The sequence below is a fragment of the Cariama cristata genome, unplaced genomic scaffold (assembly GCF_000690535.1).
Source record: "Cariama cristata isolate BGI_N322 unplaced genomic scaffold, ASM69053v1 scaffold3772, whole genome shotgun sequence".
In the NCBI taxonomy this organism is placed as follows: Eukaryota; Metazoa; Chordata; class Aves; order Cariamiformes; family Cariamidae; genus Cariama; species Cariama cristata.
The window spans coordinates 9,333-22,253 of record NW_009601974.1 but is presented as its reverse complement, the minus strand read 5'-3'; the positions used below and the strand labels follow the sequence as shown (position 1 = coordinate 22,253).

Below are 12,921 nucleotides of genomic sequence, written 5' to 3'. Positions count from 1 at the left end.
ATGTAGATGTAATCTCAGTAGTGTGGATTGTCTGTATCAGCATGGAAAACTGGTGTGTCTGTGTGGTATAAACAAAACGGAAACTTTACAAAATCACCCCCAAACAGTATAGACCTTATAATAAATACTCTGTCACCAGTAAATATTGTAAAATATTTTGAAAGATGTATTTCTGAAACAAAATATTTTTTGTTAAAAAAATAATTCTTAAAAATAGACTTAACACTGATGTAGTTCTTGATTTGCAAAATGATAGGTCAATGATGATAATATTTTTTTTTTCAGAAAAAAAAATTACATTTTATTGTTTGGTTCTTTATAAAGAGCACAAATCTGACTATCTCTCCTCACCTCACATCCCCAGCGCGTTACGTTGTCAATTTTTTGTTCATCTCTGATCTCATTTGTAGTCACCCTTTTGCAAATTTAATGTCTGTGTTTGGCTTCATAATAAGGAATTCAGAAACATAAGGAGAGCATAGCATTTGTTTTGACACTTTTAGTGCATTTGCAGTATGGACTGATTGAAACATCCAGTTAATTTGGTTAAAGACTCTGATTGGGCGGAGGTGATTTCTTTGAATATTTGTGTTTCAATTAATTATTTTTCTAATTTGTCAGTATATTTTATATGTATTTGACTTAATTGATATTTTATTTATGTTTTAGGCTTCTGATGATGAATCTTACATCAGTGATGTGAGTGATAATATATCTGAGGACAACACCAGTGTAGCAGACAACATTTCTCGGCAAAGTATACTGCTGTGTTTTAAACTTTGGGAAATTACATTGGTTATGTTCATATGTCCATGGTTCAATGGATAAGTCTGTTTTTCTTAATCTAGTGCTTTCTTATGATAATAGTTTTTTCCCTTCCCAGTTCTTAATGGTGAGCTAACAGGAGGCGCCTTCAGGAATGGACGGAGAACTTGTCTACCAGCTCCCAGCCCTGACACGAGTAACATCAATCTGTGGAATATTTTGAGGAATAACATTGGCAAAGATCTTTCCAAAGTATCCATGCCAGTTGAGCTAAATGAACCTCTGAATACCTTGCAACATCTTTGTGAAGAGCTGGAATACAGTGAACTCTTGGACAAGGCTGCTGAAACAGATGATCCTTATGAACGCATGGTAATAAATTTAGTGTAGCACTTCTTATGTCTGTGTTAAAAAGGGAGCTGTTGAGTGCAGGTCTGTGCAGGGTCCTCTCTTGCTCTTCCTGTTCACAGGCAATAGACCTCCGTGCTAGGTCAGATGCACACTGTGAACAATTACAGATGGTAGGTTTGATCTGAACAAGGCTGAGGGACTTTTCTTGACTTCAAACCAAGTGCTGCAATTGTGACTCATTGATGTGAAGACTTATCTCACTCTCTATGACTGTATATGTAGGCATTGGCAGTTTCTAACCCTGCAGCATCCTTTCCTGGCTTTCAGTGATCAAGTCCAGCAGCCTCCAAGAGCTAATCAAGTCTGTGGCTGGCTTATGATCATATGTTCATATGGCCTGCAGGAGAGTGAGGGGTCCTAAACATAGGTATTTTTTCCTTGCCACTGAAGAAGTTGGACCTGTCTTATGGTAGCAGGTTGAATTATCATCGCATGCTGTTTTCCTACAAGACTCCTTATGTCACTCAGTAAAGGGAGATCTTGTAAGGACTGAGCAGGGTTGTAGTGAGTAAAGCAGGCTGTTTGCCTGTAGGACTCTGCCTCCTTTGTTGAAAAGCTTGGAAGGTGAGTATTGAAGGAGTTAGGAGAGTTCAGGGAAGGAAAAGCCACAGTGCAACAGAAAGCTTCCTTGGAAACATGGATTCAATCCCCTTCTCTACTACAGATAGCTATTGCAATACTGGGGATACAAACCAAACTTTTAATAAGCACCTTAAAACTGCAAATTGCACCCCCAAGCTGAGGCACGTGGAACTACTTGGCAGAAGTGCTGAATGCCCAAAGCATTGGTAGTAAGCAGTGCTGTGAATATGTTACCTGCTTCTTCACTGTTCTCTGAAAAATCAGGACTTCCCTATCTTAAATAAGCATCCAAAAGTAGTAGAAACTTTTTTCTTCTCGTTGCTCTATATATCATAAGGATAGTAAACACCTTCATTTCTCTGTAGTGTCTTACAGTTAAATTCATGAAGAGGGTTTTGGAAGAATGAAAGTTTTTACTGTCGAAAAGCCTGTTTTAGAGTGTTAATTCTTTTGATGCTGCATTTATGAATAATATGTAATGGAGAATGGGGCACCCATTACACAGTGGGAGGAAAACGAAGCATGTAAAACCTCACGAGTGCTATGTCTTCACTAGAATGAGGAGAGGCGGACCTAGTTAAAGTTCACCCCACTGGTAGCTGAGTGATTTTTGTCCCTGTATTGGTTTTCTGAAGTTTTGTTTGGACTTTTGAGTGCCTGTAGTGATTTTTTTTTTTTTTTTTTTAAACTCTGCTAAAGGCAGTTGTAATCTAAATTACCATGGCATGTGACTTGGCTTATTACTCCCAGCTAGACCTGGTTTAGAGATTACTAAATTTTGGTTGTACATTTAGACAAGGAGACGGATAAGGCTGCACATGTGTGGAAGATCCTGAGATAACTCTGCATTGAGGACATCCTGAGTGAGAACTGTTTATGTTTGGCACTAAATAAAATAGTTCCCATAGGAAAATAGTATGCGATCTTGTGATTAGCAGTCATTGTATAATATTTATTAACAGGGAGTGTAGACTAGAGCTAGGTCTGTGTTTTAGATCATTAGTGATAAGCCTGGTCAAAGGTAGAAAAACAGTATCTTGTGCAGATTGTTATTTTAGGCGACTGTTGAAAGAGACTGACTGAGGCCATGAAGAAAACCAAATTATATCAACAAAAGAAATACAGTTTATACCAGTTCTGGCTGGGATGTGTGGCTTCATTCTCAGGCATGCTTCATTAATTCAGATTTCATTCTGAGTGGAGTGAGTTTTATGATACCACATAGTGATGGCATATACACAAGAATCTCTGCCTATTCTCACTTATGTTCTTATCTGTATTTTCACAGGTTCTCATAGCTGCTTTTGCAGCATCGGGCTATGCCTCTACATACTTTAGAGCAGGAAGCAAGCCATTTAACCCAGTGCTTGGTGAAACTTATGAATGTATTAGAGAAGACAAAGGATTTCGATTTTTCTCAGAGCAGGTAAAGCTAGATTCTAGATAGACACTCCCGTTTAGATTTAGATTTTGGTTTCTTTGTTTTCTAGAGTAATCTTGTTTTTTCTTTCTAGCTGCAATGGTTTGCTTAGTAGTAAAGAAAGTTTCTTAGTATGAGTGAACTTCGTTAATTGCTAGAAGGTATATATTTTTATAGTAATGACAAGGAAGTATTTTAAGTACATAGTGTTTTAAGTACAAACTTAAGTTGCATATATTTTCATAGCAACATAGGCTAATAAATAGTGCGGGCTATTTAGTATTTTCGTATTGCAGTAACAATTGTATTGTCTTAGAAATTAAAATGAATTATTTTTAACTCAGTCAAACTGTTTTCCAGGTTAGCCACCATCCTCCCATTTCGGCATGTCACTGTGAATCGAAGAACTTTGTGTTTTGGCAAGGTATACATTTTTAATTCAAAAGCATAAGCTCCTTTTTCATTAGTAAGTAAAAACTTTGTATGAGCCGAGCTTTGCATTTGGAACTTCCTAAAACTTTCTGTACTTGTTTTTATAGTAACATATTACAAACTAATGCTCTGAATTATTTCACTCCAAATTCACATTCTCAAGAGTAAGCAGATGTGTCACAACTTCCCTTGTCACTTTTCAGTCTGTTTATACTTTTCTGCTTAAAAGCTTTTTACTAAGAAAATGATTATTTCCTACAAACACAAGCAGTTCTTTTTACACAGTTGAACAAGCAGTTTTTTCTTTCCTTGTATCTACTGGCATATGCATTTAACTTGTATTGAATGTTTTCATGAGACATTTGACAATAAAGAAGAAAATAGACAATAGAAGAAAATCAAACTTATCTTTAGTTTTTCTGACCTAATGTCACTTTCTAGTATTTTTTTTTTCTTTGTATTTTCATGGCAACCTCATACTGTCCTATTTTAAACCAGATGGTGCAGCATAGGTCATCTTGTGTGCCACACAGATGACTGCAAGGGGGAGACTTTGGTCTTTTCAGTTTTGTAAATCTTTCACTATTGTATTCAGATATCAGGTGGAAAAACAAATTCTGGGGGAAATCAATGGAAATTCTGCCAGTTGGAACCTTGAATGTGACTCTTCCAAAGTAAGCCACTGTCCTATTTCCTTTTGTTTTCAGTCTTTGCTGCAAACTAGTCTGTGCTGCCTTGTGAATGGATTGGGGGAAGTGTATGCAGACATCATATGAATTGTACTGGTGAGAGTTAGTGTCTGGCTCAAATCTCTCCTTAGTGTACAGGTGGGGATACTGAAGTGTTTTTGAGCCTGAAGATCCATTTGCGCTTTTTGAGGAAAAATATAGGAACTCTCTAGAAAGCGATAGACGGAGTGGGCTAAAAATGTTTTAGGAGAGAGAACCCAGGTTGTAAATGTACAGTAGTGATTGACTGTTCAGAACAAGGCTGCTGTATAGGACTGTCAGCAGCTAGTGCTATCCTTACTAAGGCTCTCAATACTGCTAAGTGTTCCCTCAGAACAACCACTAGTAACAATGAAAGGTCATTTTTCAAAATGTAGATAAGCCAAAACATGTTCTTCAGATGTTGACAGAATAGTGAAAAGAAGAAGTTTCACCACAGGTCAGACTAGTTGCAACTTATAAATCCTTAGAACATGCAAGGAGAGGATACTCTAAACATGTCTGCTAGCTTTGAAGTACTATTCCTGCTCCTGTACATGGCAGCCAGCCTTTCTTTCTGCCTCCAATGGTATGGCATCGCTCCACCTCTTTGTCCATCTCATGAAATTGAAGTAAATGCACTCAGGAGCATTTTTGTCTTCTGTCTTCATGCTTGCCCCTTACTTTGAAAGAGAATATGCTTTCCACAGTGTAATTCCCTCATTTTAGTCCATTGTTTGACAATAGAGATGTCTTGACTCTGAGCAGTTGTTACTGAAGGAAAGAGAAGATGTACCAGTGAGCTCCTGCTTCCTACTTCCTTTCTGTTATCTCCTTTCCATATTTATGTTGTTCTTTTTGTAATTTAATTACATTGTCTGCCTATAGCCTCAATTCAGCCTTATGTTGATCTTTGGGTCACTATCCTGATCCTAAAGGAATTGTGGCCAAAGCTCTTAATGCTCTGAGGACAGTGAATATGCCATGCAGGGCTTTGGTGGTTCATAAGGTCTTGATTTGTGGTTCATAGCACCATTCTTCAGTTCTCTGCACTACAGCTTAAGTGAGCTCCTTTATGGAGTATTAGTAATGTACCCAGAACCAGTGCTTTATTAAAGTAAGCTATTGTTTCAAAAGTTTTTAAGGAATATGATCTTGTATTTGTGATAATGGAACTATGTTTTACTTTTTTGTCCATAATGATCATGATTAATCTATGTTACCAACTACGTATTAATCTGTTCTTAGGTATGGAGACTACTATGTCTGGAACAAAGTCACTACTTGCATACATAATATTCTTAGTGGAAGGAGGTGGATAGAACATTATGGAGAGATAACTATCAGAAACACAAAAAGCAGTGTTTGTATTTGTAAACTCACATTTGTGAAGGTAACTTATGTATTCTAATATATATCCTATATTCATAAAACTGCATAGTTTAAGCATACATCAAGTTGTTTCTTCAGTATTCCTGAAATCCGTAGTTCACATTTTGTCTTAACATTTGTAAATATGTAAATTTTCAAATGAGTGCTATGTTGAGTAGTATGATTCTATTCCAGTGAACATTTGATATGTGTGTTGCATTGCTGTATAGCTGTGTGCTATACTGTTGTTTTTAGGTTAAAAATGAAATGTCAAAATTTCTTCTCGATTACCACAATGAAAATGCAAAGTCACTGTAGACTTCTGCGCCATTTTACTTCTGCCTTTACCAGAATATGGCAATCAGTATTTTATCTCTTTAGATTAAATAATGATGCTTTGGTTCATAGTATTTTAATATCCAGGTAAGGACCATATATACCATATATAAAACCAGATCACTGTATAGCTATATAACTATCAATTGTTTTCCTGAAAAATAAATTTGTCTTCATATTGCAACAAAATCGATCAATACCATTGCAGTGTCAGCATGGTGTGTTACTGCAAATCTGGAATCCATATTTTGATGGATGTTCTGAGAATAGGCAACTGGCTCAGTAGGTGAAGGTGTAAGAAGTAAATATGTCTAAGGAAAGCAAAACAGAGAAGAGAAACAGAAAGCAACAAATAACAATACTGGCTGAATGTCTTCCCTGCTGCAAACAGTGGTGTGCAGCACCCATCAAAGGATTTCCTTACATGTACAGGTATATTCAGTATTTCTGCATATAGAAAGAAGAAAGTTAGCTGGCTGTGATCTTTCAACTTTCCAAGTGTCATTTTTGCTGGATTGTGTGGGATTCGGGTTAATGAACAACAATATAGTTTCCAGATGTGGAGCTAATTTAAATATCTTTATAGCAAAACCACTTATCAAATTATTCAGAGGTTCTCATATACAAGATCAGTTAATATTCAGATCATTTGAATTTTGAACTTTGATATTCTTTGTTCCAGGTGAAGTGTTCCAATACAAAATTTGTACAGTCCCTGCCACGTATTAAGATTCATGCATTATCTGTATTGCTGTAATGGGTAATGCGAAAAACAGTGTGAACTAGTAATTCTTTTTTAAACTTGTAGGTGAACTACTGGAATTCAAATGTAAATGAGGTCCAGGGTGTTGTGATAGATCAAGAAGGGAAGGTGGTTCATCGCCTTTTTGGAAAGTGGCATGAAGGCCTTTATTGTGGGGTTGCACCTTCAGCCAAATGCATATGGAGGCCAGGTAAGAAGCTTGTAATGAACTCTGGCAGGCACTGTAGTATAAGCCTAAACTATGTAAAGCTGGTTAATTGTTATTTTAAATACACACAATACTACTGGAGAAATTAAATTTCTGACTAGACAAATAAACAAGAGTTTTCATGAGTTTTTAATAATGGTAAATGGAAATGTTCTTACAGGGCATAGTCTTCTACATCTCAGTCTGACTCCTGGTCAAATATTCTGGGTCTTGGGGTCAACGTAAGAATAAAATTAAGAAAAAAATCGAATGTCTGTCTTCTCACAAAGAGCAGGGTAGCTTATTTGGATTCAACAAATAAGAGGTGCCAGTTTGAGTTTGTTGTCTTAATGCTTTATTAGCCTAAAGGATTGGTCTTCAGAGATGGTGAGCTCCTGTGATTTCAGGAGTTGCTTTCAACTTCCTTACTGCTTGCTTAGAGGCACTGAGGTAGAATTAGTCATCCTTTGCACCTGTAGTATCTTTCATACATGCAGAGTGATTATCCAGGAATTGTCATTATTGTTAGTATTTTTGACCCTACTCTGTATTGATAGTAATTTGAACCCTATTGTGCACCTCACTCTCTGCAATGTCTACTCTGACTGCCATTAGTGCTGAAGGTGTTGGACAGTGCCGAATCAATCTACGAGTGAGCGTTATGTTCCAAAATTAACTCTGAAGATCAGTTAAGATTAGCTTTTATACAGACATTTGATAAGTCCACTTTCCAGGGAACAAGAAACTATGCTTACCTTGAAAATCTTGAAAACAGTAATTTTTATTTAAAAAGGAAGGAAGATCATAGAAGTTTTGAATCTATTAGCATGTAATTACAACCTCTGCAGGATAAGCAGTTGAAATTTAATATTTAGTGAATGTTGTTCCACCTAGAGAATAGCTTTTGATGCTTTTTAATTGTATGTAAAATATATTTAAGATTTTTGCTGTTATAATTTCATAAATAAATTAATTTCTTGCATATTTAGAGTAATAATTTAAATGACTTTTTTCTTTCTCATACATATGCATACAGGCTCCATGCCAACCAATTATGAACGTTATTATGGCTTCACGAGGTTTGCTATTGAGCTCAACGAATTAGATCCTTTACTGAAAGATCTTCTTCCTATAACAGATGCACGATTCAGGCCAGATCAAAGGCAAGAATGCTTATTTATATACTTAGTGTTTGGTGTTTTTAAGGCTGGGTTTGACTGAGTATTGAATTTTGTCTACGTCTTCACTACAGTCTGAACTGTAGGATTCTGCTAGTAGAGAAAGTATTCAGCATTGCAATCAAATTTCTACTTTACCCAGCTGAGGGGAAGTAGAAAGCATTTTGTCAGTATAGTAGAGCTATAGTGCAATCTTTGGGCAGAGATAGGATTCCTCATAACAAACTAGAAAGACAGGCTCCGAAATGTCATGCCCTCCTGCTATGAATGGAAGCAACATTAATTCCCTCCTAATTCTCAGTTCATAGTACTTGAATGTTTGTGATTATGCTGAAGTTACTAAAGAAAGTGTATGCCTTAAGCTACAGGTCAGGTACATGTAACTGGGGAGTCACATCTTGGTTATGCTTATCTTATGAGGTTATGACTCGATCTGAAAGTCGGTACGACACAGACAACAAGCTTGGCTTCTGCTTGTCTTTTCTGATGATTGGTGCTAGTAAATCCCTTGTTCTAGACACTGTATGATTGTTAAAGGACCTGCTGTTATTAATACAGGCTTCTGGAGGAAGGAAATGTAGAAGCGGCAGCATCTGAGAAACAAAGAATAGAGGAACTCCAGAGAGGTCGGAGGCGGTACATGGAAGAAAACAGCATTGAATACGTACCCAAATTTTTTAAGTGAGTCTATTTATTTCAGTAGTAAGTCTCTGTTTTCTACAATGTGACTGGACAAAGTACTACATGAATTACCACCAGTGAAGTCTGTTAATCATGAAAGCCTGGAAAATGCCAATTTTAAGAAAAATAATCAGATACCTGATCTCTGCCTGAGGCAATTTTTACAGTTTAAAGCTTCATAATTGAAAGATCATTTTCTCACAATGGGCAACAGATATACAAGCCTGCTGCACCCCTTGGCCAATGTCTTTTGAACTTTGAAGTGGAGTAAGAAGTATAATATTAGGATCTAAGATTTAGCTATATTATTGGTTTAAGTCATTGCATAAACAAAGTAATAAATAGTGACCTGAACAACAACATCATACATATCTCTCTGTCTCTCTCTCAAATGTATATATAAATGTATATATATACACACTTAAATAACAATTTATTTATGTTTGAGTGGAGGAGTTTTGTTTGTTTGTTTTTTGTTTTTAATTAGGCATTCTTCTGAAACAAGGGATAGTCATACAAAATAGCTTGATATTTAGCAAGAGGAATCAAAAGTGAAAACATTGAACGTGCTTGATGCACTTTTGTAGGGGAAGATGAGCAAAATACAGAGGAGACGAACAACATAAATGGTGACAGGCTTGTATTCTGCGAGCTAGATCTCTTGGTTGACCCTCTGCACATAATCAGAATCTGTAATGACCAAAGAGGCTTTATGTGGCTCTAAGATCTGCTCACACAAATCAGACAACAGATTTGTGATCTTGGCTGTTTCTAAACTTTTCACTTTTGACACAGGTAGAGGTTGATTTTTAAGTCCCTGACTTCTTGATCAGAGAGGTATGGAATTTGATTTCATATTGCATAACAGCAGAGATCTATGGTCAGAACTTTTTTTTTTCTCTCTCTCTTTCCTTTCTACAGAAAAGTTATCGATGCTAATCAAAGAGAAGCCTGGGTTACCAATGACACCTACTGGGAACTGCGAAAGGATCCTGGCTTTAGTAAAGTAGAAATTCCTGTACTCTGGTAAACTGAGAATGTAGATCTAGTAAACATATCACTCTGAAGAAAAAAATAACTATGCACAATATGTTTCTTATAGCTAAGCGTGGTTTGTGGGTCTACAGAAAAACCTATCATTCGCATTTATATTCATCTTTATAACGGACTTTTGAAAGTGCATTAGACCAGGCCCCTGACCACTTCTGGATCTTTTTAATTTTGCAGCAGCCATTAAAAAAAAAAAGAAACAAACAAACAAAAAGAAACAGAAATCTTTTAAAGTTTCATACGCTGAAAATTCAGAACAAAAGAAGCAGATGAGTTATCCAAAGTCACTCGGAAGAGGTGGTAAATGCAAAACCGCAACAGGTGCTTTAAACTGACATTAAGAGTAATGTAATTTAAATTAAAAAAAAAAAAGGAAGAAAAAGAGAAAAAATCCATTTTGTTTCAACTGGTTTTGTTAAAACTCTTGAGTCACAACACTGTCATTTCTGGCTTCAGGTTAGTCCTTTGGCGTGATGTGCTTGGACTGGCCTTTGTCAAAAAGATATGCTTTTCTGGAAGCTATTCCCATTCATATGCCATTGTTCATGCCTTAAACAAAATATGAAGATGTACAGTAAGTAATTTTAAAATATATATGCTTAGGCTTGTGTGAAGGGCAGATTTTTAAAACACTAGAGTTTTATCATGGTACAAATATTGGAGAACCTGCATTATTTCAAATCAAAAGACAACCAAACATCTGACTGTATTTCCGAAGAATGAGATCTACTGTACATGCTTTAGCTTTGGGAAGCTGACTATATAATCAGACTGAAGAGAAACTACTAACTGGTTGAATTTGAGACAATTTGGTAAATGCATATGAATTGCTAGTCAGAAAGTTCATATTCTAAATGACTGATGCCGAGATGCGATCACTTTTACCACTGGCTGGACACAGTCTCACAGCGAATCTCATTTCCCCATAACTGTTTATACAATTAGAATTCCCTGAAGCTTTGCAGCAGCATTAAAAGCACAGAAAGATTTCATGGGAAGGTCTCTGGATTCTCTCCAGAAGCTGGATAGTACTGTAAATGCAACTATTTTCTGCCACATATACTGTTTACTTTACTGGCTTTGTTTTTTTCCACATCCACTTATCTAAATATATATTTGAGAGTATGGCAGAGGCTCCCATGCATTGTAGCTAACAACTACTACTTGTGTTGCCAAAATAGCTTTTGTGCAAAATTATGTTTTACAGTTTTTCATAAAGTGATTCTATATTTTTTGATTAAGAACCAAATCTCTTATGTGTTGCTAAATCTCAGTTAAAATACGTGGGAGAAGGCTTGGCACTTTCTATTTGAAAATCTCTGAAACATTAAACAGTAGGAGGGCAGATTTTAATAAAAGGAAAAAAGAAGTAATTTTATTAGGTAAAAACTACATTCCGTATGGTATGATCTAGTCTTCCATTTATGCATGTATTGTACATCCAGGTACTGATGGTAGGTTAGATTTCATACATATACATCGTATTTCTTTCTACATGTGCACAGCATACATAGTGCGCTTGAATTTTTCTATTTAAGACTAATTCCAGTACTGAGACCTAAAAAAAATTGTTAGATATGTGATTCTGCCAGCAGAGCTGCTTGAAACGTTCTCAGTAGATTACCACACATACTCCGCTCTCCACCTGCTTCTTCCTTTTGCAGAGTTAGGTCCCTACAGAACTGAGATTGCTTTGGTTATTTAATATGCTTTTAGTTCTCCCTCTTGTTTGTATGGCAAAGCAACTGGCAGAGCAGCTAGCTACTAATGAATTCCAATTTCTTCACACAGTTCTGTTATCAGGAAGAAATATGAAAACCTAAAGAAAATATTAAGTAGATTTTTGAAGAATTGTGAATGCTCAAGAATTGCTTATGAATATTTGGTTAAAAAAACCTGTGTGCAGATTAAGAGGATTTCTTCCAAAGAAAATTATTCAAAGAACGATATATTTTTCTTTCCTAGTTGAACCTAGTCTGATTTTTCTTTTTTTTTTTTTTTTTTTTTTTTTTTTTTTTAGTTCTACAATTGTCATTGTAAGAAAATGAAAATATATCCAGGTTTGGTTTTTTTAATTGTATTTGATTAACTTCATCCTACTTGTTTTAATGGCACTATCCTATGAATCAAATTGACACATTGTGTGCAAAGTAGCAATTAATTATTCTGTGTCACTTTCCTTAAAAACAACATTATTAAACATTTGCTCATCTCATGCTTCAGTCTTTGTGTGCAGTTCACCGTGATACTAGAAAGCATTATGTATGTGTGACTGCAAGTATATTTCACGGACAGAAACTGCATGTCCTCAAATTTTTTTGAAAGTTGCTTTTTAATTTAAATACAGAAATAAGGTCTTTAGTTATACAGTGTTCTGCTAGTGCTTTGTGAATGCCATTGTTTGCAATGCAAACTTAAACTTGGTGAACACTAAAGATACTATCACTGATTTAATTATTGTTTACAATTGTTTATTTGACATTCATTGAAAGAAAAATAACATTAACATTTTTAGAATTAAAAAAAATCTGTGATATGCTAAATCTTTCTATTGAAGGCACTTTTTAAGTGTTAAATGTTAAATTAGTTAATTACTAAGTAGAGGAAACACAAAACAATGCATCACAAGATATTTGCAGTCTTTACAGAAATTGAGAAGTGCTAGCAGATGTACCGTAAAGCAATTTCTTATAGTGCAGAATTCTATGGATTATGTGCAAAATTAAATTTTCATGTAACCTTGAGGGACATCATGCCCTATTTTGTGCTGTTTCTAAAGAGAACAGGTTAATGGAGGATAGGTCTGGGGGTTTCTATCCAAAGTACAGTTTTTAGACAACTTGTGAAATTTCACCAGCACTGAGTCGTGGGGGATAGTGGGCTTTCCACATCCCCTGCCAGTGTAGTGCAGAGCGGGGTTTCCCATGTTGCAATGAGAATGCACTGTTGGCTGCTTTGCAGCCTGGCACCCATTGTAAGTGCCTGCTGATTTTTGGCAGGGCTGCTGCTCAGCTGTCCCTTCCCAGCACATGGGATTT

At 36.0% G+C, this 12,921-nt stretch overlaps 1 protein-coding gene across 4 annotated transcripts in view; it reads left to right on the top strand.

The window, feature by feature from the left end:
- The window catches only part of OSBPL6 (oxysterol binding protein-like 6), a 49,610-nt gene extending 39,710 nt beyond the window's left edge, over positions 1-9,900 (top strand). For all 4 annotated transcript variants that reach the window (XM_009710640.1, XM_009710641.1, XM_009710639.1 and 1 more), the window contains 10 exons: positions 670-757; positions 884-1,137; positions 3,047-3,184; positions 3,539-3,602; positions 4,206-4,284; positions 5,566-5,710; positions 6,833-6,977; positions 8,011-8,137; positions 8,711-8,833; positions 9,755-9,900. In XM_009710640.1, the coding sequence (XP_009708942.1) occupies positions 670-757; positions 884-1,137; positions 3,047-3,184; positions 3,539-3,602; positions 4,206-4,284; positions 5,566-5,710; positions 6,833-6,977; positions 8,011-8,137; positions 8,711-8,833; positions 9,755-9,863 (1,272 nt within the window). In that variant the 3' untranslated portion in view covers positions 9,864-9,900. The remainder of the gene's footprint in view (positions 1-669; positions 758-883; positions 1,138-3,046; positions 3,185-3,538; positions 3,603-4,205; positions 4,285-5,565; positions 5,711-6,832; positions 6,978-8,010; positions 8,138-8,710; positions 8,834-9,754) is intronic.
- Positions 9,901-12,921: the final 3,021 nt, after the last annotated feature.